Source organism: Bubalus bubalis, chromosome 1, assembly GCF_019923935.1.
Source record: "Bubalus bubalis isolate 160015118507 breed Murrah chromosome 1, NDDB_SH_1, whole genome shotgun sequence".
Taxonomy (NCBI): Eukaryota; Metazoa; Chordata; class Mammalia; order Artiodactyla; family Bovidae; genus Bubalus; species Bubalus bubalis.
The window spans coordinates 24,017,479-24,042,668 of record NC_059157.1 but is presented as its reverse complement, the minus strand read 5'-3'; the positions used below and the strand labels follow the sequence as shown (position 1 = coordinate 24,042,668).

At 40.3% G+C, this 25,190-nt stretch overlaps 1 protein-coding gene across 6 annotated transcripts in view; it reads right to left on the bottom strand.

Moving 5' to 3' along the window:
* The window catches only part of TUSC3 (tumor suppressor candidate 3), a 207,425-nt gene extending 184,161 nt beyond the window's left edge, over positions 1-23,264 (bottom strand). For 2 of the 6 annotated variants that reach the window (XM_025279233.3, XM_044937925.2), the window contains exon 1: positions 22,936-23,260. In XM_025279233.3, coding sequence (XP_025135018.1) covers positions 22,936-23,073 — 138 coding nt within the window. In that variant the 5' untranslated portion in view covers positions 23,074-23,260. Of the gene's footprint in view, positions 1-22,935 lie in introns of all 6 variants that reach the window. The other 4 variants (XM_025279263.3, XM_025279242.3, XM_025279252.3 and 1 more) reach the window with 4 other exon arrangements.
* Between the last annotated feature and the right edge of the window lie 1,926 nt (positions 23,265-25,190).

The window sequence follows — 25,190 nt, the reverse complement described above, 5'->3', positions numbered from 1 at the left end:
ATTGAAACTGTAATCAAAAATCTTCCAGCAAACAAAAGCCCAGGTCCAGACGGTCTCACAGCTGAATTCTACTAAAAATTTAGAGAAGAGCTAACACCTATCCTGCTCAAACTCTTCCAGAAAATTGCAGAGGATGGTAAACTTCCAAACTCATTCTATGAGGCCACCATCACCCTAATACCAAAACCTGACAAAGATCCCACACAAAAAGAAAACTACAGGCCAATATCACTGATGAACATAGATGCAAAAATCCTTAACAAAATTCTAGCAATCCGAATCCAACAACACATTAAAAAGATCATACACCATGACCAAGTGGGCTTTATCCCAGGGATGCAAGGATTCTTCAGTATCCGCAAATCAATCAATGTAATACGCCACATTAACAAATTGAAAAATAAAAACCATATGATTATCTCAATAGATGCAGAGAAAGCCTTTGACAAAATTCAACATCCATTTATGATCAAAACTCTCCAGAAAGCAGGAATAGAAGGAACATACCTCAACATAATAAAAGCTATATATGACAAACCCACAGCAAACACTGTCCTCAATGGTGAAAAATTGAAAGCATTTCCTCTAAAGTCAGGAACAAGACAAGGGTGCCCACTTTCACCATTACTATTCAACATAGTTTTGGAAGTTTTGGCCACAGCAATCAGAGCAGAAAAAGAAATAAAAGGAATCCAAATTGGAAAAGAAGAAGTAAAGCTCTCACTGTTTGCAGATGACATGATCCTCTACACAGAAAACCCTAAAGACTCCACCAGAAAATTACTAGAACTAATCAATGACTATAGTAAAGTTGCAGGATATAAAATCAACACACAGAAATCCCTTGCATTCCTATACACTAATAATGAGAAAACAGAAAGAGAAATTAAGGAAACAATTCCATTCACCATTGCAACGGAAAGAATAAAATACTTAGGAATATATCTACCTAAAGAAACTAAAGACCTATATATAGAAAACTATAAAACACTGGTGAAAGAAATCAAAGAGGACACTAACAGATGGAGAAATATACCATGTTCATGGATTGGAAGAATCAATATACTGAAAATGAGTATACTACCCAAAGCAATCTATAGATTCAATGCAATCCCTATCAAGCTACCAACAGCATTCTTCACAGAGCTAGAACAAATAATTTCACAATTTGTATGGAAATACAAAAAGCCTCGAATAGCCAAAGCGATCTTGAGAAAGAAGAATGGAACTGGAGGAATCAACCTACCTGACTTCAGGCTCTACTACAAAGCCACAGTCATCAAGACAGTATGGTACTGGCACAAAGACAGAAATATAGATCAATGGAACAAAATAGAAAGCCCAGAGATAAATCCACTCACCTATGGACACCTTATCTTTGACAAAGGAGGCAAGAATATACAATGGATTAAAGACAATCTCTTTAACAAGTGGTGCTGGGAAATCTGGTCAACCACTTGTAAAAGAATGAAACTAGAACACTTTCTAACACCATACACAAAAATAAACTCAAAATGGATTAAAGATCTAAATGTAAGACCAGAAGCTATAAAACTCCTAGAGGAGAACATAGGCAAAACACTCTCTGACATACATCACAGCAGGATCCTCTATGACCCACCTCCCAGAATATTGGAAATAAAAGCAAAAATAAACAAATGGCACCTAATTAAACTTAAAAGCTTCTGCACATCAAAGGAAACTATTAGCAAGGTGAAAAGACAGCCTTCAGAATGGGAGAAGATAATAGCAAATGAAGCAACTGACAAACAACTAATCTCGAGAATATACAAGCAACTCCTACAGCTCAACTCCAGAAAAATAAATGACCCAATCAAAAAATGGGCCAAAGAACTAAATAGACATTTCTCCAAAGAAGACATCCAGATGGCTAACAAACACATGAAAAGATGCTCAACATCACTCATTATCAGAGAAATGCAAATCAAAACCACTATGAGGTACCATTTCACACCAGTCAGAATGGCTGCGATCCAAAAGTCTACAAGTAATAAATGCTGGAGAGGGTGTGGAGAAAAGGGAACCCTCTTACACTGTTGGTGGGAATGCAAACTAGTACAGCCACTATGGAGAACAGTGTGGAGATTCCTTACAAAACTGGAAATAGAACTGCCTTATGATCCAGCAATCCCACTGCTGGGCATACACACTGAGGAAACCAGAAGGGAAAGAGACACGTGTACCCCAATGTTCATCGCAGCACTGTTTATAATAGCCAGGACATGGAAGCAACCTAGATGTCCATCAGCAGATGAATGGATAAGAAAGCTGTGGTACATATACACAATGGAGTATTACTCAGCCATTCAAAAGAATACATTTGAATCAGTTCTAATGAGGTGGATGAAACTGGAGTCTATTATACAGAGTGAAGTAAGCCAGAAAGAAAAACACCAATACAGTATACTAACGCATATATATGGAATTTGGAAAGATGGTAACAATAACCCTGTGTACGAGACAGCAAAAGAGACACTGATGTATAGAACAGTCTTATGGACTCGGAGAGAGAGGGAGAGGGTGGGAAGATTTGGGAGAATGGCATTGAAACATGTAAAATATCATGTATGAAACGAGTCGCCAGTCCAGGTTCGATGCACGATACTGAATGCTTGGGGCTAGTGCACTGGGACGACCCAGAGGGATGGAATGGGGAGGGAGGAGGGTTCAGGATGGGGAACACATGTATACCTGTGGCGGATTCATTTTGATATTTGGCAAAACTAATAAAATTATGTACAGTTAAAAATAAAATAAAATTTAAAAAAATAATAATAATTTTAATTGTAAGTTTCCCAAGTGAAAAAGAAAATAAAATGTCTATTACTCTTTAAACTTATTTACCAGTTTAACTGGCATCCTGAGGTTGCAAGACACATGATCTGTTTAAAATAATCCTCATCATTTCCAAATACGTATTTCCGTAAATAACTATTCTCTCTGTACTGTGCAATTTCCAAACTGAGCTTTAAAATCACTAGGAAGATGGTTTCACTCCTTCCTTAGAGGTTTCAGCTTGTTCCTGTTCTTCCCACCAAACAGCCCCCACCACTGCATGAGGTCAAATCCCTTTAACAAGGATGGATACATGCACACACACACACATGCATGTTCATCTTCTTGCACTCCTGCTCATCTGACTGAACTGATACTTCAATTTTATTATCACTTCAATTTTATCACTTCAACTTTATAGCCTTACTGAACATATTTTATTAAATAATGTTGTTCTATACACTATCATAACTATCTATGTTGAGTTTGTAAGCCACCACTTTAAAGCACAGAAAAATCTACAAGTGCAAGCTCACCTAGTTTAGTAGGCAGAATTCTAAAATAATCCCCAGAGACCCATAACCTTATATAATTCCCTCCCCATGAGTATGGACAAGACTTGCGAATGTGATGGACTAGCACTTCTGTAATTATGTTACCTTATACAGCAAACATGTGCTGATGTAAAGTCAGTTAATTCTGAGTTACTCACAAGGGAGATTATACTAAGTGGTCCTGACCAAATTAGATGAGCACTGTAGAAGAAAGTGAAGAGTCAGAGAGGTGAGCCTACTGGCCTGGAAGAAAGCAAACGGCCATGTTTTAAACTGCCCATGGAGACAGCCACATGGCTAAGAACCAGAGGGTGACCCCCAACAGTGGAGAGAACACAGCCAGCAAGAAAATACACAACCAGGTTCTACAACTCCAGGAACTGAAATCTACCAACAACCTGAGTGAGTTAAGAAGAGGCTCTAGAACAGCCTGGCCACACCTGAACGTCAGCCTGGCAGCCTCTCAGCAGAGAATCCATATCTCTTACCTGTAGGAACTGTGAGAGGAGAAAAAAAAAAGGGGGGGGTATTATTTTTAATCACTAAATCTGTGGTCATCTGCTATGCATCAATAGAAAACTAAAACAGTCACAAACCACCTTTGTATTTATAGCCTATTTCTGAATGCTCCTAGGGACTATTCATCTTAAGAGGAAGAGATAAGTGTGATGGAAAGATACACTTCAAAGCGCTCTATTATTACAGCACACTTCCTAAGATTATTTCAGTAATAGGACAAGACACATTATATACAAACCACAAATGATAACGTCTCAGAAGAAAACCATGAGGAAACAGTGGTTGGTATATCATCACACGACTCAACCCCCCGTGATAATTCTGTAACGACACCCTGGTTATAACAAAATGCTGGGGATGGTTTTTATCTCCAAAATCTCTGAAGACAGAGACTCCTGCTTAGTTGTCATTGCGGCTGTTTTTCCATTTCTTTCCTAGGTCTGAAAGCTGACTTAAAATCAATTCTTACCTCTTTTTATTAATCGTTCTAATCATCTATGTCCAGAAATCAATTATTATTGATGCATTTTAAATCAGAGACCAATGAATGATTATGCATTCATATTGGCTTATATCTCATAAAATGATCCAGAGCTGAAACAGTCTGTAAGAAATTTAGCTAGATTTAATACTGTTACACAAAAGGCCGCAATTTGTAAAAGATCAAATGTTGCCAAATTTCTACAAGATCATTTAGCAGAAGCAATATTCCATATATCCATGAAATACTGCAGACATGAAAAAATTTATCTGATACATAAAAATGCTGTAACATCAGGAAATTGGTTTGAGACCTTGGAAGTATGATATGGAGGAAATGAAGGTTACTGTTAACTGCCTAACAATTTCTCATTTTAAAACTGCAATACTGCCACCTAATCAAAGGAAAAGCTTATACAAAATTTTCAAGATCACAACTGATTTCCTACAGTTTTTGTATCTACAGTGAGTATTCCCCTAATTTCTTAGCTAGAACCTCTCGAGCTACTAAAATGAAAACCTTTCACTATCCTTAACCTTGCGACCCCATGGACTGTAGCCTGCCAGGCTCTTCGGTCCTTGGGGATTCTCCAGGCAAGAATACTGAAATGGGTTGCCGTGCCCTCCTCCAGAGGGGAGAAGGATCTTCACAACCCATGGCTCAAACTCAGGTCTCCCTTATTGCAGGCAGATTCCTAACCGTCTGAGCCACCAGGGAAACTGTGTGCTCACAGAAAAACCCCTGCTTTTGTATGAGTCAGACCTTCAAAACCTTAAGTTCTGCACCTCGTTCAGTCCCTGTCATCTACGGAACTCTTAGTCACTACCCTTCATCTTTCTTTTACTCTGAGTATTGAGTCAAGTCCACATAAACAATCTTACCTCCTAGGTAAGATTTCAGCTCTTTATCCTCATCACTTCCAATAACTAACCTCAACTCCAGCCCTTACGAGCAGGGTCTTATCTGGTACTGTTTCACCTCTGCAATGATAAACTGATATAACCCAATAATGACAAAAACCAGCTCTCCCAGTTCCCTCACTCTGGTTTCCCCTCAACACTCTGACCCGCCACTATCACTGGGGCCTTGCTTCTTTCCCCTCTCAGCACGGACAGTCTTTTATCTTCCAAGTCACTCACCCCACAGCATGTCTGTTAACTCCCCTTGCCACTCTTTCCATCTCCCACCTGAAACCTCCAACCCTGAAGCAATCCAACTGCCGACACTTCTTGTCCCTGCAGTTTCCCTTCTGGGTCAGCTAGAGGAAAAGAAAATCAAATAAGGATTATACAAAACTCATGATTTCTCAAATTATCTGACCCTTCCTGTGATTTAACAATGCTTCTTTGTTTTCCTATTCTGTGTAATGTGGGGGGTAATTCTAGGAAAATTACCTGATGCCTGTTCTAGCTACTTAAGACTAGTCACTGTCCTAGACAACTTACTCCTCCTCTTCAGTTCACCGTCCATCTCACAGAGGAAACGGTCTCGGCCACCAAAGGAACAAATGTGCCTGCAACTGTACCCCTTCTTTCACCCCCTTCTCTCATCAAAAGGTAAGAGAGGTCAATACTCCTTGTAACAATCCAAACAGCTTGTATTACAGAGCACTACAGGCTCCAATCTCAGCATTTGAAAAATAAAGGTGGATTTCGCCAACTCATGAGCTGGCAGGGAGACTGTGCTCACCCTCTTCACATGAGGACCCAGATGATACGAGTATCCACCGCGTCAAACATTCAGTCCCCTGCCAGAAGGAAAAAGACAATGGTGGAGCATGTAGTCACTCTCGGAGCCTCTGCCTGTCACGGACACACAACACCTCTGCTCACATCTCATGAGCCGAAGTCAGTCACGTGGCCAAGCCCGAGTTCACAGGTGTGGGAAACTGCAATCCTATTACGGGCATGAAGAAAACCCAACACTATATCTGCAGCTTTGAGAGCTGCCACAGTGCCCTATGAAGCTAACCACACCCGAGTCTCCAGCTCCCACTCCCCTCTCACCACCTAGCTCTGCTTGGGTTGCCTTCTCTCTTCACCTGTCAACCTCTTCTCCAGCTCCCTCCCACTTAACTCTCCATCCTTCCCCAGTGGAAGTGCCTGAAAAGAGGCGCTGGCTGTCTCCGCTTCCTCTTGACCCACTCAGGTACTCACTCACTCCCTTCCAGTTGCCGGCCCAGCACTGTAGTCAAAGGGCTCTGGCTAAATCCAAAGGACTCTCTTACTAGTTTTTGTTTAGCCTGTTGCCATTCGCCTCTGCTGACCTCTCTCTTGCTGGAACATTCTTCTTCTGTGCCATCTCCTGTGCGGGGTTTCTTCCTAGCTCTCCGGTGGCGCAGCCTTGGTCTCTTCTGCAAGCCTGCCTTCTGGAGGACAGTGTCACACCGGTATCCCTGAGGGTCTGCCTCTGCTCTCTGTTTTCACCCTACGTACTCTGGCAGGGTGATTTTTAACCACCACCAAAAATTCAGTTCCCACTGATGCTAATGATTTCCAAAGCCATTTCACGTCAGCCCAAATCAAAAGTCTGTATTTGTGCATTCTACCACCTCTGAGACACCTCAGCTTAGATTCCGCCCACGTATCGCACACAGTCCTAGAAGGGAACATATCTTCCTTCCAAAATCTCACCTTTCTCTTGTTTCCCATTTCAGTAAATAGAATTTCTGTTTTACCAAGCAATGGACTCCTTATTCTTGCCTTTCTCTTCATCCCACACGCAACTGATCACCAACAGCTGCCAAGTCTGGCTCACAGAGTTCAAAAATCCAGTGACCATTCTGTATTCTCATGGCCACAACCTATAAAGAGTCATCATCAACTCTCATGTCCATTCCTGCCAGAGCCTCTTGAGCAGACTGCTGCTGTTCCTCCAATTTCACATTCCCACCTCAGCTGATCGCCACAGCATTGCCACAGCAATACTCCTAAATGTGAGCCTCCTCCTCACCTCCAAGATAAAACCTTTCAATTCTCCCCACTGACTTCAAGGTCAAGGCTCACAGGGACCCTTGGGATTTGACTCCAGTTTCCATTCCAGCCTCAAGCCCTGTCACCCCGCCCACCCTGTGCATTCTAAGCCAAGCCATGTCGACCTACTTTGAGTTCCCTGAATTTGCTGTGCTTTTTCATACTTCTGGACCTTCACAGTACTAGTTCTTCTTCTTAGAACACTCCTTCCTTCATTAAATCATTTCCTATGTGTACCTTCCATCCTAAAGAAAATCAACCCTGAATATCCACTGGAAGGACTGAAGCTGAAGCTCCAGTACTTTGGCCACCTGATGCAAAGTGCCAACTCACTGGGAAAGACCATGATGCTGGGACAGAATGAGGGCGAAAGGAGAAGGGAGCAGCAGAGGATGAGACGGTTGACCAGCATTATCAACTCAATGCATATGACTTTGAGCAAACGCAGGGAGACTGTGGAGGACAGGAGAGCCTGGTGTGCTGCAGTCCGTGGGGTCACAAAGACTTGGACATGATTAGTGACTGAACAACAACAAATGTGTACCTTCAGTTTTCAGCTCACCCCAGTGTGCTAACCGAACACCATGGCACCCATCCGTTTCCAGTTTATTCATTTCTCACACCACATTATAAATAACTGTTTTCCTGTCTGAATCTCCTTCTAGGCTAGGAGCAGTAGAAAATATCAGGACAGTGGCTGTCTTATTCGCTACTTTACCTCCAAAAGACAGCATGATATCTGACATGCAGTATTCATCAACAGATGATTGTTGAAAAAAAGGAACAATAGATCACATTTTAGAGACATGTCAGTGACATGGCCCTTTACTCAGTAATGTGTGCCATCTTTTAGGGAGATGACACTCAAACTTATTTTCTATCACTTACTTCAATTATATCTATTTAAAATAATCCCAAAGGACATAATGTGAAAAAAAAATACATTATTTAAGAAATCAATAACCAGAAGAACAATCACAAAATTTAAAAGACTCCTCCACTTAGGACTTCTGTTATGATTATGATTACTTATAGACAAGTAAGACTAGGAACTCCCTACAATAAAGAAGTTTAGATTTTGGTAAGATTTGAATAAAATAATACAGAAAGGCTCCCTGGGATCATCTACTATGACATGAAGGAATCCTGTGAAAATGCAAAAACAAAACAAATGGGCTGTAATCTATGTAAAAATGCCATAGAGCTAACCTAACTTTACAAAGGAAAACACCACTGTTTCCTTCACCAGTTCCTTTTTAGATAATGAAGTATGTTCTTTCGTTCTGCTAACATATATCTCGAACCCTAGAGACTGGTGCTAATGATGGTACTCAGAAAACTGACTACTTCTTTAAGGTTTCTTACCTATGATGAGTTACTACAGAAATAGTAACTATGCCATATTGAAAACTAGAGCGGTGTACAGAAATAGCTTATTATTTTAATTTGTGGCTTTGTAGATTATATATTTGAAATGGGAAAAGATAGGCAAGTGTAAATCTAATTGCTATTTGACAGCCAAATAGAAAGAACTTGCATAGCCCTGCCACCATTAGTTTCAGATATCCTCTATGGATCATATAACTCACTGTTAAAAACTAGTGTTAGTAAAGGTTCTTTATGATAAGGACATTGTATTCAAATCAGAGCAGAACTATTACTAAGATTCAACCTCTAAGACAATATTACCTTTGATATTTAGCGAAACTACCATAAATCATTCAAATATCATATTTCCGATAATTTTACCATCTAAAAAGGATCTAAGCAAATGTTTAATCCAATAGCTTCTAATACAGTGTTTCAGGTTTAAAAACAAAATAAAATTTTAAAAAAAATCTAATAAACAGGACAGATGCTCACGCCAGAAAAATCCATTTATGATATAAATGAAAAATGTTTATAATTTCAGAGGGCCAATGGGAAGCTTTTCCTATTTAACCTAGATTCAGACATCCTGATCTTTTTCAATGTTCTCATTTTACAACCGAACTGATGTTTCAAAAGGTTAAGTGCCTGGCCCAAGAGCACAGAGTTTATATCAAAGAACCTGGAACCCACAGTTCATTTTCTAGAACTAACTTTTATTAAACCCTTAACCTTTTGTAAAGTTCACATTTCATTTCGTCTTCAAACCAACTTCAAGTTGGGAATTACTCTAATTTATAAAGAAGGAAACTGTGGTCTAAATAATTTGCAAAGATAAACAATGTAGCTAGAATTTACATTATGGGCTTTTCACATTTTCATTCCACTTTATAAAGACTACCAAACAGTAAAATAAGAAGAAAAGACAATGAGAAAGCAAATGACCAAAGCAAATTATACAGGGTGTCACACATTGTCAATTAAAGGCCAAAGAAAGGTGACAATTAAAATCAATAACAAAAAAAAAAATAGAGGTGATAGTGGCATTCAAATAATCTGTGCTATCCGTCATTCTGCTACAAAGCCATGTGTAAAGTCAAGTCGCACAAGTCAAGGCTGCTGAACTTTCAAAAAAGAAGGCAAGAAGAGTGACATCAGCATCATGTCAGCATAAGACGACCTTCATTTTTATCGTCCCCTCCCCTCAACAACAAAAATTCAGCACCCACTGAAAAATAAAAGTAACTCTGTAAGAGCTGAGGAATCCAGAAACCCAAACTGAGCTGACTGGTGGAACACTATCTCTGTCAGAGCAAACATTCAAAGTCTGGAAAAGGAGAGCATTTACTCACATGTGCAGATATCAACGTAAGGAACCAAGGATCACAAAAATCAGGTAAATATGACACCACCAAAGGAGACTAATAATGTTTGATAATGGATACTAAAAACGTGCAGATCTAAGAACTATCAGACAAATTTCTTAAAGAATTTTATTGACCTACAAGAACATGCAGACAAATGAAATTAGGAACACAATGCTTCAACCAAACGAGAAGATCAACAACAACAACAAAAAAAATAGAAATAAAAAAACCAGAAATCCCAGAATACAAAAATACAATACCTGATCAGAAGAATTCAACAGAGTTTCAAAACCAGACTCAACCACAGAAAAGAAAGAATCAGGACAACTGAAATCATCCAGTCAGAGAAACAAAAGATTGAAGAAAGCCTACAGGAATTATGGGACACAATCGAAGGAACAATGCTTGCATTATAGGAATTCCAGGAGGAGAAGAGAAAGAAAAGGGGACAGAAAGTATATTTAATGCAACAACAGAAGAAAACCTGTAGACGGAAATAGACCTCCAATTCTAAGACGTACAAAGCATGCTAAATATGTTACACCCAAACAGGGCTTCCCAAGTGGTGCAGTGGTAAAGAATCCAATTGCCAATGCAGGAGATGCAAGTTCAATCCCTGGGTCAGGAAGATCCCCTGATGCAGGAAATGGCAACCCATTCAGTACTCTTGCCTAGACAATTTCATGGACAGAGGAGCCTGGCAGGCTACAGCCCACAGGTTTGCCAAGAGTTGTACACAAGTGAGTGTGCACACAGACACAGACACACACACGCAGGGCTACACTGAGACACTTACCAAATACGGTAACAAGTCAAACAGGAAAAGTAACCATGATAAAATGGTCACTGCCGAATCTTTAATCATTTGAAGAAAGTAATGATGACATTCTCAACACCCAGAATCTGTCACATAAGAAAGTATTTATGAAAAATTATGCACTTCAAATGTCTTTAAAAGTTTCTTTTGAAATGCCAAATCAATTTATGCTACTCATGAAAATTCACGTTGGAAACATAAAACCAACCGCAGAACATCCTGGGAATTCATTCACTAACATAAGCACCAAAGCTAGCAATTCATTAAGCACTTATGTTCCAGGCACTATGCTAAATACCTTAGAGGATTATCTCATGAAGGGTCACAACTCTACAGCAGGGACTAACAGACTATCTCTACTTTTCACATAGAGAAGTTGAAGCTTAGAGAGATTAAGTAATTTGACCAAAGTAGCTTTACTAAGCATCTACCAAGTACAAGGCACTATGCCTGCATATGGAGGATAGAAATATAAAAATAACCCTACAACCCTTCTTCTCAAAGGGCCTGTAGAATAAAAGGAACGACAGACAACAGGCAATAATTCACCCAAGAGCCATAAAGAAGCAGCACACAGACCATCGATGTGAGCACAGGGTGCGTGCGTGCTAAGTCACTTCAGTCGTGTCCAGCTCTGAGACACTATACAACCCCATGGACTATAGCCTGCCAGGCTCCTCTGTCCATGGGATCCTCTGGGCAAGAATATTATAATGCGTTGCCATGCCCTCCTTCAGGGAATCTTTCCACCCCAGAGATCAAGCCCATGTCTCCTGTGTTGCAGGCAGATTCCTTATCCACTGAGCCACCTGGGAAGCACAGGGTAGGAATTCCTGATTCTAAATGGAGAGGAAGGAGTAACCTGTTTAAGTTAACCCTAGAGAGAAGCATGTACCAGTGGCGAGATCTACAACAGGAGAGTTAGACAAAGTCTCTCTCAGGAAAAGCACTCAATAGCGTGAAAAGAACATTGAGTCCATTTTACTGGCATTTAAAACAGTACTCCTCCAAGACAGCATTGGTTAGAAAAGTCCCAGGGGACATCTTCGGCTGGGGTGAAGGAAGAGGTGGCAAAAAAAAATCACAAGTGAGTAAAGGTTTGAAACCTAGTAAAATGTGACCTGATTTCGGACTCTGGCAAACATATGTGTGAAGATGCTTTACTTAGTGTCAGAGATTGTAGGAGGCATCACGTGGGAAAGAAAGATGGAATAGAAACTTTCATACTTTCTGAATTCATGTAGGTTACAGAGTTCTGTCTTTTGTGACTTTAGGCTCCCCTCAGCCTAAGTTCCTTTATTTAAACAACTTGCTAAAGAAAATGATGGTCTACGTTTATAAATTATGTTCTCACAGGGGTCAACTCTAAGTATCATTAAAGTTCATAAAAGATCAGTTATGAAAAGACAATCAAAATAAAAAAGAGGGGAGAGGCAGAAACAAGGAGTAACTGAGCATGGGGATGGGGAAATACAACCCTGGTGGCAGCCAGCTTTGTTGTTTAGCCTGGAATCGGATTTTCCTGCCTTATCATTCTACAGCGCAGTGTTTAAACCTCCTCGCCCCCCGCACCCCCACACACATCCAGTTACTATCCTCTTGACGATGTGGAGTCCACTGGGCATCAGAGTCCAGGACTCAGGCAGCTCTCAGTAGGAAGCCAAGCTGAGTCACAGGGCCATTATGATTCTGTTACACCTTGACTCAGTCACTCTTTCTCCCCGTAAAGGCTCCAAAAGGGGGGAAAAATGTACAGGAAACAAGCGCAGGACATAGCAAAGCCACTCCACTTTCATGAGTATGAGAAAAATCTTTTATTCCCTTTGAAAGATTTCACTGTTAAAAAAAAAAAAAAATGAACCAATCAACACTGCACAAAACCAGCTCTTTGAGAAAGGTCCCTGTTTTTCTGCTCAACTTTAACTCAAATGTTAACTGAAAGTTTATTAAAATAAGATCTTTTTTTTTTTTTTTTTTGCCTTTTTTTTTTTTTTAATTTTATTTTATTTTTAAACTTTACATAACTGTATTAGATTTGCCAAATATCAAAATGAATCCACCACAGGTATTAAAAAGAAAATATCTTCCTGAATTTTATTTCACATATGTTTAAGTTACATATCAACCTCTTACAAGTGCAAAAGGGATAAGTAATTTTTTTTAAAACATTAACACAGAAAGTAGCATATGGCAAATATATCTCAGGTATACTTCCTCTCTTCTATTCTTCTTGGGCTAATAGCTTTAAAGGCACATAACAAATTTATGCCTAATTTCTTTCCTACCATCTTTTGAACATAATTTTTGGAAAGAGAATTTCATTTCATACAATAAAAATGAAATTATTTCAATAAAAGGAACACATGACTATTCACTTCAAAGACAAACACAAACTTCTAATACTGACCACTGATATTCAACAACTGGCAATGACTATATATACTTAATGGTCCTTCACTAATATTTAATAACTAACTCATATAGCAAAGTAATTGTTAGGTGACTAAAGCATAGTGTAGAAAGAGTTCTTTGGAGCAAGGCTGTAAACTTACAAGTTGTACAGTCACGTATAAAATTCTTAATGCAAGATGACCTTTCTCAGTACAATGCTTTCAAATACAAAAAATCAGAAAATTCAATTTGAAATGTAAACAATAAGAAGGGCTTCCCAGGCATCCCAGTGGTAATGCAGGAGACATAAGAGAAGCTGCTTCAATCCCTCCAGAAAAGATCCCCTGGAGGAGGGCACAGCAACCCACTACAGTATTTTTGCCTGAAGAATCCTATGGACAGAAGAGCCTGGCAGGCTACAGTCCATAGGGTTACAAAGAGTCAGACACAACTGAAGTGACTTAGCACAAACAATAAGAAAGCTTGTTAACTCAACAAGGAGTCCACAGTTAGGGCAATTCCAAGGCTAGTTAAGTCATGCCATCAAGTACCCCTGGCTCTTCCCTCTTTTCTACTCTGCCATCATGAACTTACTGGTTTTGATCTAAGGCTTGTATTTTCGTGGTTCAAGATGAGTTTAGCAACTCAAGCATCACATCCTGATACACACATTCAAAGACAGGAAGAGAGAATTACCCCCACCCCAATCTTGGGTCCTTTATAAAGGAGGAGGAGGAAACTTCCAAAAACCCTGCATAACTGTATCATATGCTCACTCCTAAACCAATAATTAGAAAGGTACTGGATAATCGTGATGATCTTCGACAAATGAAAATGACTGCTTGGGGCTTGGGACAGTCCCAATTTCTCCTATTACTTAAATCAAACCAAGGAATACTGTTAACAAAGACAAAGGTAAGGCAAACAAAACTGTCCCAACCACCAAGATATTGTGAAGATTATAATCAATTTAAGTGAAATGCCTGGCATTACATCTTCTATCTACACTGACATTTTTCTCATGTCCTGATACAATTTAAGCCTTAATTCTAACTCCCAAGTTTGTTAAATTCACTAAATTACATGAAGGCTTCTCATTCAATTTAATATTTAATATGATTAGTAAGCAGAGTTCACAATTTGTAGTCAATTTTGTACCTCAAGTTTTACCACAAAAATCCTATGTACTAACTTTCCAATGGTTTGCCTTCTTTCTGGGCAGAGAGGACACAATCTTTACAAAAGTTGAGTCAAATCATGTTGATAACAATATTAAGCCACCTCTAAAAATACGTATCTAAAATAAACAGACAACAGTTCCATTAAATAAAATCAATACCACAATTTACCTAACCTATAGTGTGGTGCCCCCCTTTTCATTACAGGTAGCTGAGCTCTCAGTAGCATTCAGGGGAAAGAAACTTCCTTTTCCAATTTCAAACATCAAAATATTAATAGGTATCTTCACATAAGCATCCAAAAACGTAGTAACCAAAAAAATGCAGTAACAATAAATATGTTAGAAAATACTTCCTTTCTTTCTTAACTTTTTTCAGTTCATTAATGGCTTCAGGATGCTATGCTTCTAAGTTAGGACTTCTCATCACAGATTTGTGAAACATGCTGTAATATAAGCTCACTGTTGATACTGACCTTTTTCCTTTTGACATTAAACTGAAGGGGACAACCAGGCAGGTAGGTAGACAGGTACCTATTACTACAACAACAAAAAGACACTCTCTATTCTTCTTAATACTATTTTGAAGTTTTCCAATTCAAACTAAGTATTTCTGTGTTTTACATCTCTATGTGTAGTATTTTGCAAGATATTAAATCTCCTTAAATCTATGTACAACTCTGCAAGAAATTATGTGAAGTCAGCCTTGTGTACAGTGTGCAAAACATAAGAGCTACCAATATATATATATGGCAACTGATTACTTAAAAATTAGGTTAAAATGTGTTCCCCATAAAACAACGTAACAGCAATGAGAAAACAGATGGGCAGAGGGCAGGGTGGACAATTTCCTTTTAGATATGCTCAATTTGAGAAGCTGCAGGAATCTGGCCAATAGACAGGAAAAAAAAAACTAGAGAGATTAACATAAATACTACCTATTTGGTCCACATATGTACACGCATGCACGTACACACACACACACACACACACACACAGAGACACAAAGTGTTAGATGACAAATACGTATCGCTTCATGATCTACCTGTCCTCTAGTAGGAAAAACGTTACTCTGACACTAAGCCCAAGGTAAATTTTCTGGTGGGATTGGATCATGCTGTTGTTCAGTTGCTCCGTCATGTCTGACTCTTTGCAACCCCATGGACTGCAGCACGTCAGGCTTCCCTGTCCTTCACCATCTCCCAGAGTTTGCTCAAATCCATGTCCACTGAGTGGGTGATATCATCCAACCATCTCATCCTCTGTCACCCCCTTCTCCTGCCTTCAACCTTTCCCAGCATCAGGGTCTTTTCCAATTGAGTGGGCTCTTCACATGGTCTAATATACCAATAAAACCTGGAGGCTACTTAAGGTAGTCACAGCCATACTGATCACTCTTATATCCAAACTCACTATTTAAGGCAAAACAAAACATGCACAAGTAAATATGGCCAAAAAAAAAAAAAAAAGTTAACAAACAACTGATGAATCTGTGGGTCAAGTTTCACACTGCTGTCCATTCTGTCTCCGCGTCCTCCACGTGACAAGAACACCTACAAGGGACTGAGCGTGCAGGTGCTGTGCCTATGCACAGGAAACTATCCTCAAGTGCTCATTTTGACAAAGGTACGGTCCTTTACATCAGCAGACAGGTCACAGGTTTCTACATAACTTGCAAGCACAGGCACTGACTGTTCTACAGTATCTTTTCAAGGATGTCTGTACAGCACACAACTTTGTGACACGGGGTCCCTTCCAGAACACACAACAGGTCCGTTCACTTTCTACTTTAATGAAGATGGTGTCTTCCTCTAGAGCTGAAGCCAGATATGTTTACTGCCCATTATGAAAGATCTGGGTCCACAAGCTCAAGGTTCTCTTCTGCTCCAAAACTTACATTCCTGGTGTCAGCTGGCCTGGGTCACCGGCACAAACGCTGATATTCTGGCAATTCTACTGCTGTAATAAACTGTCCAGCTGTGACCCAGGAGTCCTGTGCCTTCTGCCATTACCCATGAGACTGCAGCAGGCGAAACATTCACAGTTACTGACAAGCAGTTTTGGCCATACTAAGTAAGACCTGTCATTTCCAATTACTCTTCAAGGAGTTACCGTACACAAAATCTAATCTACATGACACAACAATCTGACATCACCATGACTGCTGTACGTGTGGATACATATCAATGTATAATTACTATGCATTTCTTCAAGTTGTGTTCATATATTTACATGCTATTTCTTCCACCTAAGTTCTCTGGTTAAAGGTAAAATCGAAATCCACTGCTTAGTTTCATCCTTTCCTTACCATTTGCTAAGACAGTAAAGTATTTCAGGGCTGTATCACTAAAAAGTAACTGGATACTGGTACATACTTCTTAGTGTTAAATGTGCTTACAGAAGTTATCTCAGAGGCAACTAATAATGTTACTTCTCTTAAAAAAATGAGTCACTTAACGTTTCATATTGCACGTTCATTGTTACCTACATGTTCTAGCCTGTTAGCTAATCACTTTCTTTGCAGAAAGTATAATATATATTATAGTTGTCCTTCAGTATCTGATGGAAAGACCCTGATGCTGGGAAAGATTAAGGGCAGGAGAAGGGAACGACAGAGCATGAGATGGTTGGATGGCATCAGACTCGATGGACATGAGTTTGAGCAAACTCTGGGAGTTGGTGATGGAGAGGGAAGCCTGGTGTGTGGCAGTCCAAGGGGTCGCAAAGAGAAATGACTGAGCGACTGAATTGAACTGATCTGATGGAAATTAGTTCCAAGATCCAGCAGATACCAAAATCTGAAACTACTCAAGCTCTTTATCGTACCAAATGGTGGGGCGACAGCTGGCCCTTTGTGTCTGCAGATACAGGATCCACTGATATGCAGAGCTGACGGCAGCTACTTTTGATGGTGGCAAAGTCACTAAGTCCACTGGAAATATTACAGAATTTGAGCTCTTTTTCTACTATTAGAAGAAGTCATTACAGATTGAAACAATTCTAAATGAAGCTAATTAAACAATGTAAGAAACAGAGCAACTGTCAAAATAATGGAAACCCATGAGACACCAGAAATGCAAATGATATACTATTAAGAAACTAAAGTCTCCCACAAATCCATACCACTTAACATGAGGATTTAAAAATCAATTAACAAGACTGTATTCAATGTAACTAAGGAAGTGGACTATAAAAATCTCTAGTTGATTTTCTTTCCCTATTCACTTATTTCTCTTGACTATATTCTTAAATAAAGAATATAGGAAAGCTAACTATATTTAGTGAGTGAAAATGTCTTCTTAAACAAATAAGTATATACAAATATAGACACACACATAGCCATGAATATACCAACTGTTCCATGATATAAAAACCTCCTTTTGGGAAGTTCTCAAACAATGTAAGAGTTTGGAATTCCCAGTGTTTCAAAATAAAATAAGTAACAGACAATTTATTCCATAAACCATAATTTAGTTATTACAAAGTCAGTTAACTTAGCAAAAAAAATGTTACATATTTTAGGATTTCATTATGTCTATCCTCTTTCATTTAAATCAGGACACATAATTACAGCACCCAAATTACTGATCATTTGTTATGTGCATTGTACTAAACACTTTAAATTTAGTCTTATTTAATCCCAACAACCCTGAAATGTAGGTATTATGTCTGTATTTTTAAGAAACATAACTAAAATTCAGGAAGTTAAGTGATTTGAAATCAAATAATCAGACAGGGCATGAACTGTAACCACACCATCGGTTCTATTAAAAACCTATAATGGTACTATTACTGTCATAAATGTGACTTCCTTAAAAGCACCCAGTGTCCAGTTTCTGATTCTAGGTTCAACTGTAGGTTTCCATTTGGATTCCCCAGCACAAAAGAAAACACCATCCATGCCAAGTCAGATATTCTGGCACTTATGTTAGTAGTATTTATTGTAGTAAATTAAGTTCCAACTGTTATATTTTTCTGGTTCAATGGTGTCAAATCTCATACTGCGCATCAGGTTCTAATCTCAGCAAAAAAACAACCAACCAACCACATATGGTCAAAACAACACTGTAATAGTCCTAGAAAAATAAAACACTTGAGACTAATCACTTTCCGGTAATGCCAATAAAGAATGTTTTTCTCTCAGTATTTGAAGAGACCAGCGTTTGGATTTTTTTTTAATTATAGGATAATTGCCTTACAGAATTTTGTTTTCTGTCAAACCTCAACATGAATCAGCCATAGGTATGTATATGTCCCTTCCCTCTTGAACCTCCCTCCCATCTCCCTCCATCCCACCCCTCTAGGTTGAAATAGAGCCCCTGTTTGAGCTCCCTGAGACATACAGCAAACTCCCATTGACTATCTATTTTATATATGGTAATTTTAAGTTTCCATGTTACTCCTTCCATACATCTCACCCTCTCCTCCTTTCTTCCCATGTCCATAAGTCTATTCTCTATGTCTGTTTCTCCACTGCTGCCCTGAAAATAAATTCTTCAGTACCATTTTTCTAGATTCCATATATATGCATTAGTATATGATATTTATCTTTCTCTTTCTGACTTACTTCACTCTGTATAACAGGCTCTAGGTTAATCCACCTCACTAGAACTGACTCAAAGTTGTTCCTTTTTATGGCTAAGTAATACTCCACTGTGTCTATGTACCACAACTTCTTAATCCATTCATCTGTCAATGGACATCTAGGTTGCTTCCATGTTGTAGCTTTGTAAATAGCACTGCAATGAACATTGGGGTACATGTGTCTTTTTCAATTTTGGTTTCCTCAGGGTATATGCATGCCTAGGAGTGGGACTGGTTGGTCATACGGTGGTTTTACTCCTAGTTTTTTAAGAAATCTCCATACTGTCTTCTCTAGTGGCTGTATCAATTTACATTCCCACCAACAGTGCAAAAGGGTGCCCTTTTCTCCACACCCTTGCCAGCATTCACTGTTTGTAGACTTTGATGGTGCACATTCTGACCGGTGTGAGGTGATATCTCATTGTAGTTTTGATTTGCATTTCAATTGCACTCATCTCACACGCTAGTAAAGTAATGCTCAAAATTCTCCAAGCCAGGCTTCAGCAATATGTGAACCGTGAACTTCCTGATGTTCAAGCTGGTTTTAGAAAAGGCAGAGGAACCAGAGACCAAATTGCCAACATCTGCTGGATCATGGAAAAAGCAAGAGAGTTCCAGAAAAACATCTATTTCTGCTTTATTGACTATGCCAAAGCCTTTGACTGTGTGCATCACAATAAACTGTGGACAATTCTGAAAGAGATGGGAATACCAGAACACCTGATCTGCCTCTTGAGAAATTTGTATGCAGATCAGGAAGCAACAGTTAGAATTGGACATGGAACAACAGACTGGTTCCAAATAGGAAAAGGAGTTCGTCAAGGCTGTATATTGTCACCCTGTTTATTTAACTTATATGCCCAGTACATCATGAGAAACGCTGGGCTGGAAGAAACACAAGCTGGAATCAAGACTGCCGGGAGAAATATCAATAACCTCAGATATGCAGATGACACCACCCTTATGGCAGAAAGTGAAGAGGAACTAAAAAGCCTCTTGATGAAAGTGAAAGAAGAGAGTGAAAAAGTGGGCTTAAAGCTCAACATTCAGAAAACGAAGATCATGGCATCTGGTCCCATCACTTCATGGGAAATAGATGGGGAAACAGTGGAAACAGTGTCAGACTTTATTTTTCTGGGCTCCAAAATCACTACAGATGGTGACTGCAGCCATGAAATTAAAAGACGCTTACTCCTTGGAAGGAAAGTTATGACCAATCTATATAGCATATTCAAAAGCAGAGACATTACTTTGTCAACAAAGGTTCATCTAGTCAAGGCTATGGTTTTTCCTGTGGTCATGTATGGATGTGAGAGTTGGACTGTGAAGAAGGCTGAGCACCGAAGAATTGATGCTTTTGAACTGTGGTGTTGGAGAAGACTCCTGAGAGTCTCTTGGACTGCAAGGAGATCCAACCAGTCCATTGTGAAGGAGATCAGCCCTGGGATTTCTTTGGAAGGAATGATGCTAAAGCTGAAACTCCAGTACTTTGGCCACCTCATGAGAAGAGCTGACTCACTGGAAAATACTCTGATGCTGGGAGGGATTGGGGGCAGGAGGAGAAGGGGACGACAGAGGATGAGATGGCTGGATGGCATCACTGACTCGATGGACTTGAGTCTCAGTGAACTCCGGGAGTTGGTGATGGACAGGGAGGCCTGGCATGCTGCGATTCATGGGGTTGCAAGGAGTCGGACAGGACTGAGCGACTGATCTGATCTGATCTGAATGAGCGATATTAAGTATCTTTTCATGTATTTGTTAGCCATCTGTATGTCTTCTTTGGAGAAATGTCTGTTTAGGACCATAGTTTTGTTAACTGAGCATCAGAAAGAGAACTAGACTACATTTCAGAAATATTCGTGCTCATTTGGTAAAGCGTTAAAATTTCAGCTATTTGTTATTTTGCTCTTTTCCTTAAATATGTATATTCTACAATATCACCATGTAGCAGTATTAGACTCTCCTATTTAAGAGAAAGAAAAAGTTTTGGAAGACATCCTTTTTTAATCCTTAACAAGTTTCTCCAAAATATTGCATTTTTAAAATGCCTTTTATAAAAAGAATTTAATGGAAACAGATTTTCGTAATTTACGAAAGTTAGAGTTAGTCACTCAGTCATGTCTGATTCTTTGTGACCCCATGGACTGTGGCCACCAGGCTCCTCTGTCCACAGAATTCCCGCAAGAATACCGGAGTGGGTTGCTGTTTCCTTCTCCAGGGGATCTTCCCAACCCAAGGATCGAACCCAGGTTTCCCACAATGCAGGCAGACTCTTTACCAACTGAGCCACCAGGGAAGCCACTTATACTAAATTAATGCATGGTGTCACATGTTAAAGTAGTCATATTTAGAGATGCTAAGATGCTTTGAAGATGTGCACTTTACAGACCTCTATTGGGGCTTTTTTTTCTTTCAACTGAAAGAAACCATACTCACAGAAATCTTTCTAGGAGACAAATCATTAGAATTTTCCTGGAGTTCCTCATCGTTTTAATTGCCCTCTGCTTTGGTAATCCACACAAAAACTACTTTTCAAATCTCCTCCTTTTCTCAAGAAAAACTATGAAATCTAAAACTCTAAGAATGTATATAAATAGCAAGCGGTAGGGGGAAAAAATCGTTGTATTTGTAAATACAGTCTTAAGTTAACAGTGGTTCTTCACCAAAAATCCAGAACTCCACCAAGAATTTCGCTAAGGCCTATTTTCATGTTAAAATTTAAAAAGTTAAAGGGAAGAAAATATTTTAATCCAAAGTTGTTTCAAGCAAAGAGTACCAGAATTATTTTGTGTGTGAGGATTTTTTTTCACGCTCTCAACCCAGTTATCAAGAAAGCTCCGGTAACATTTGAAACCTGAATTAGACCCAGGTGTATGTAAATAAAACTTAACCGGGAAAAACCATTTTGAAAAAACCTCATTAATATGAGGAGACGCTCTCACTAAAATGACGTACAATTAGAAACCTTACTCACATTTCCGAATAATTTTTTTTTTCTAATCCTTATCGATGGAGTATCCAAGGTAAAAGTTATCCAAGGACAACTGAAATTCACAAATAACTCGACAGTTACTTTAAATACAGTTACTTCAATCCTCGCCCTCGTCAAAGTTGTGCGTGTGTGCTGTGTTCTTGTCGCCACCCCACGACTGAAGCCCACCAGGCTCCTCCGTCCATGGGATTTCCCAAGCAAGATTCCGGAGTGAAATGCCATTTCCTCCTCCAGAGAATCTTCCCGACCCAGGGATCGAACCGAGCCTCCCCTGGCTCCTGCACTGACAGGCGAATTCTTTACCACTGAGCCACCAGAGAAGCCACTCATCAAAGTTATTAGAGGGCTAGGACTGAGGTCAGGTGATCTGAATTTCACAAACAAATGTGTGCAACCTAAATAATGTGAGGTTACTGGCACAATTATACCGTTAATTTAACCTAAGGAAAAATATACAGCTTTACAAGGGTTTAATAAAACACAGAATAACTTTAAACAGTCTCAATATGCTCTGTTGCCTCCTAAACGGATAACGAAGGGCGCGGGATAATGAACACAAGGAACAAACTGTTCCTTCGATGCAGGCTTCAAATATTCCTAAATGGTATTTTCACATCCAACACACCCCTTTTTACTGACTCAGGGGCCCCGAAGCTTAGCCTTCAACTAAGGGTCAAAAGCGCGCAGTGACCTAAGAGCGAGGGGCTTGGCGTTGTTTTCTGAGGAAGGACATGGCAACCCCACTTTTGAAACTGTGGGGCTCAAAGGACATGCGCAAAGGCCTGCCCGCCGACTCCGCCAGCACCCCCAAAATCAGCATCGCCCACGCCCGGCGGCCCATCTGCCTAGCAACGCGGCTCGCCCGCTCGGACCCGCCCCGGCCCTCCCAGGAATGCCCATGGGATTCGTCCTACCTCCTTTTTCTTCTGTCCTCCGCCGAGCTGGATGCACAGGAGCAGCAGGAGGAGGAGGAAAGGGAAGCTCCCGGTGGGGAGATACCGCGGCCGCCGCCCCGCCTGCCTCCGGCGTGAAGGAGCACCCCTGGCACCCATCGCCGCAGGGCAGTGTCTCCTCCACGCGCGGTAACCGTGCGCGCCCAGCTCCTACCGGCACCCTATACCTGCCAGGCCAGCCTCCGGGAGCCCCCTGCCCGTGCCCCCGTGGATGCCTACGGCCTCGCCGGGGAGCGAGGAACCAACGGAGGACGCTGAGGAGAAAACTGACGGCGCATCCGGTTCACCGGGAGAGGAGACCTGGAAAGACCCGGGATGGGGCAGGAAGTGGGCGTGGCCAGGGAGCGGGGGCCTCGGCGAGCCGCGCTGCGCGGCGCACGCAGCCCGCGATCTGTGGGAGACCCGCGCGGCGGCGGAGGGCGTGGTCCTCTATGCCGGCTCGCCGATCGGAACCCTAGGCTGACCTGCCGCTGAAACCAGCACCTGCTCCCGGGGATATTAAAGGGCCTTGTTTATCCAACGCTCTACCTGGAACCAGAGACATACATAATAAAATTGCCTTCTTCGGTGATAGAGAAGATCTCTGAGGAATTAGTAAGGATCTGGTCCTTCTAGCTCATGGCAACCCTCTGATCTCCTTGGGACGTTTTTACTCAAAAATAGTTCAGAGAATTGAATGATATTGTGATCAGAGTATTCTATAACAGTATCTATTCCTACTTGTTGTGAACATAGTTTCTCAGCATGTAACATGAACAAAAATGTAAAGTAAGAACAAGTGATGCTGCATATTATCTCCTTCTAGCAATGATTATTTATCCACAGGTACATAAACTAATTTTTAAATGCTTTATCTTTACAAGTGATGTTTTCTCGATACAGTTTTGCTTTTCATGTTTATTAGTTTTCTCAAATTCATCATACATGTTAATTTGATAAATTGGGTACTACTAATAGCTAACGATAACAGTACAAAACATAAATTTTAATATAGCCTTATGGTCACAGAAGTTTGTTTAAATCAAATTCAATTTATACAACTCTTTTTGCGATAAGAATGACTTTCCAGCATAAAAAAAAAATCAATAAAAGACTTCCAAGCATAAAAAAGATATATCAGGATAAAATTCTATCAGATTATACTGCCTGTGGGAGAGCAAATGGATTCAACCACCTTGAAGAACTGTTTGGCAGTATCTGCTAAAGCTAAATACACCTAACCAAGATCCCAGAGTTCCACATAAGCATATATTCACTGAGTGACGTGTAAAAATTTGGATAGCTGCTTTATTCAAAAAAGGCCCAAGCTGCAAAGAGACCAAATATCCATCAACAGTAAAATAGAGAAATAATTTGTGATACAGTAACTTTGGCCACCTCATGCGAAGAGTTGACTCATTGGAAAAGACTCTGATGCTGGGAGGGATTGGGGGCAGGAGGAAAAGGGGATGACAGAGGATGAGATGGCTGGATGGCATCACCAACTCAATGGATGTGAGTTTGAGTGAACTCCGGGAGTTGGTGATGAACAGGGAGGCCTGGTGTGCTGCGGTTCATGGGGTCACAAAGAGTCGGACATGACTGAGCAACTGATCTGATCTGATCTGATCTGAACACCGTATAACAGTAGAAACAAACTAATGACATTTATGCATATTAATATATGGAATAAATTTTACAACATAAAGATCCACACACAAAAGTAATATATTAGGGTTTGCAGAAATAAAGATCAAGATCAACCAAATGCGAATAGGCGAAGGCTGCTTATTCAGTGCTTGCAACATCAAGTGACTCAGCTGACATCACTTGAGCTTGTGCACAGACTCAAAGGCAGGCAGAAGAGTAGGAAACAGCAGTGGAAAGAGAGGAAGGCTTCAGGTGTGCTATGATTGGAGGCTGTAGGTGGGCTAACTAGAAAGGGGAACTCCTTATGTGACTGCTTAGGGATGCATATTTGGCTTCCTGTAGTTAGTCTTAAGTTGGAGGCATGGCCAAAAATTAGGGAGACTGTCAGTTATTAATCAAGTACTGGCCATTTGGGATCAATTGTTAGAGAAGTCATGGTTTGTTCTTGAAAAGTGAAAGTCGCTCAGTCATGTCCAACTCTTTGCGATGCCATGGACTATGCAGTCCATGGAATTCTCCAGGCCAGAATACTGGAGTGGGTAGCCTTTCCTTTCTCCAGGGGATCTTCCCAACCCAGGCATCTAACT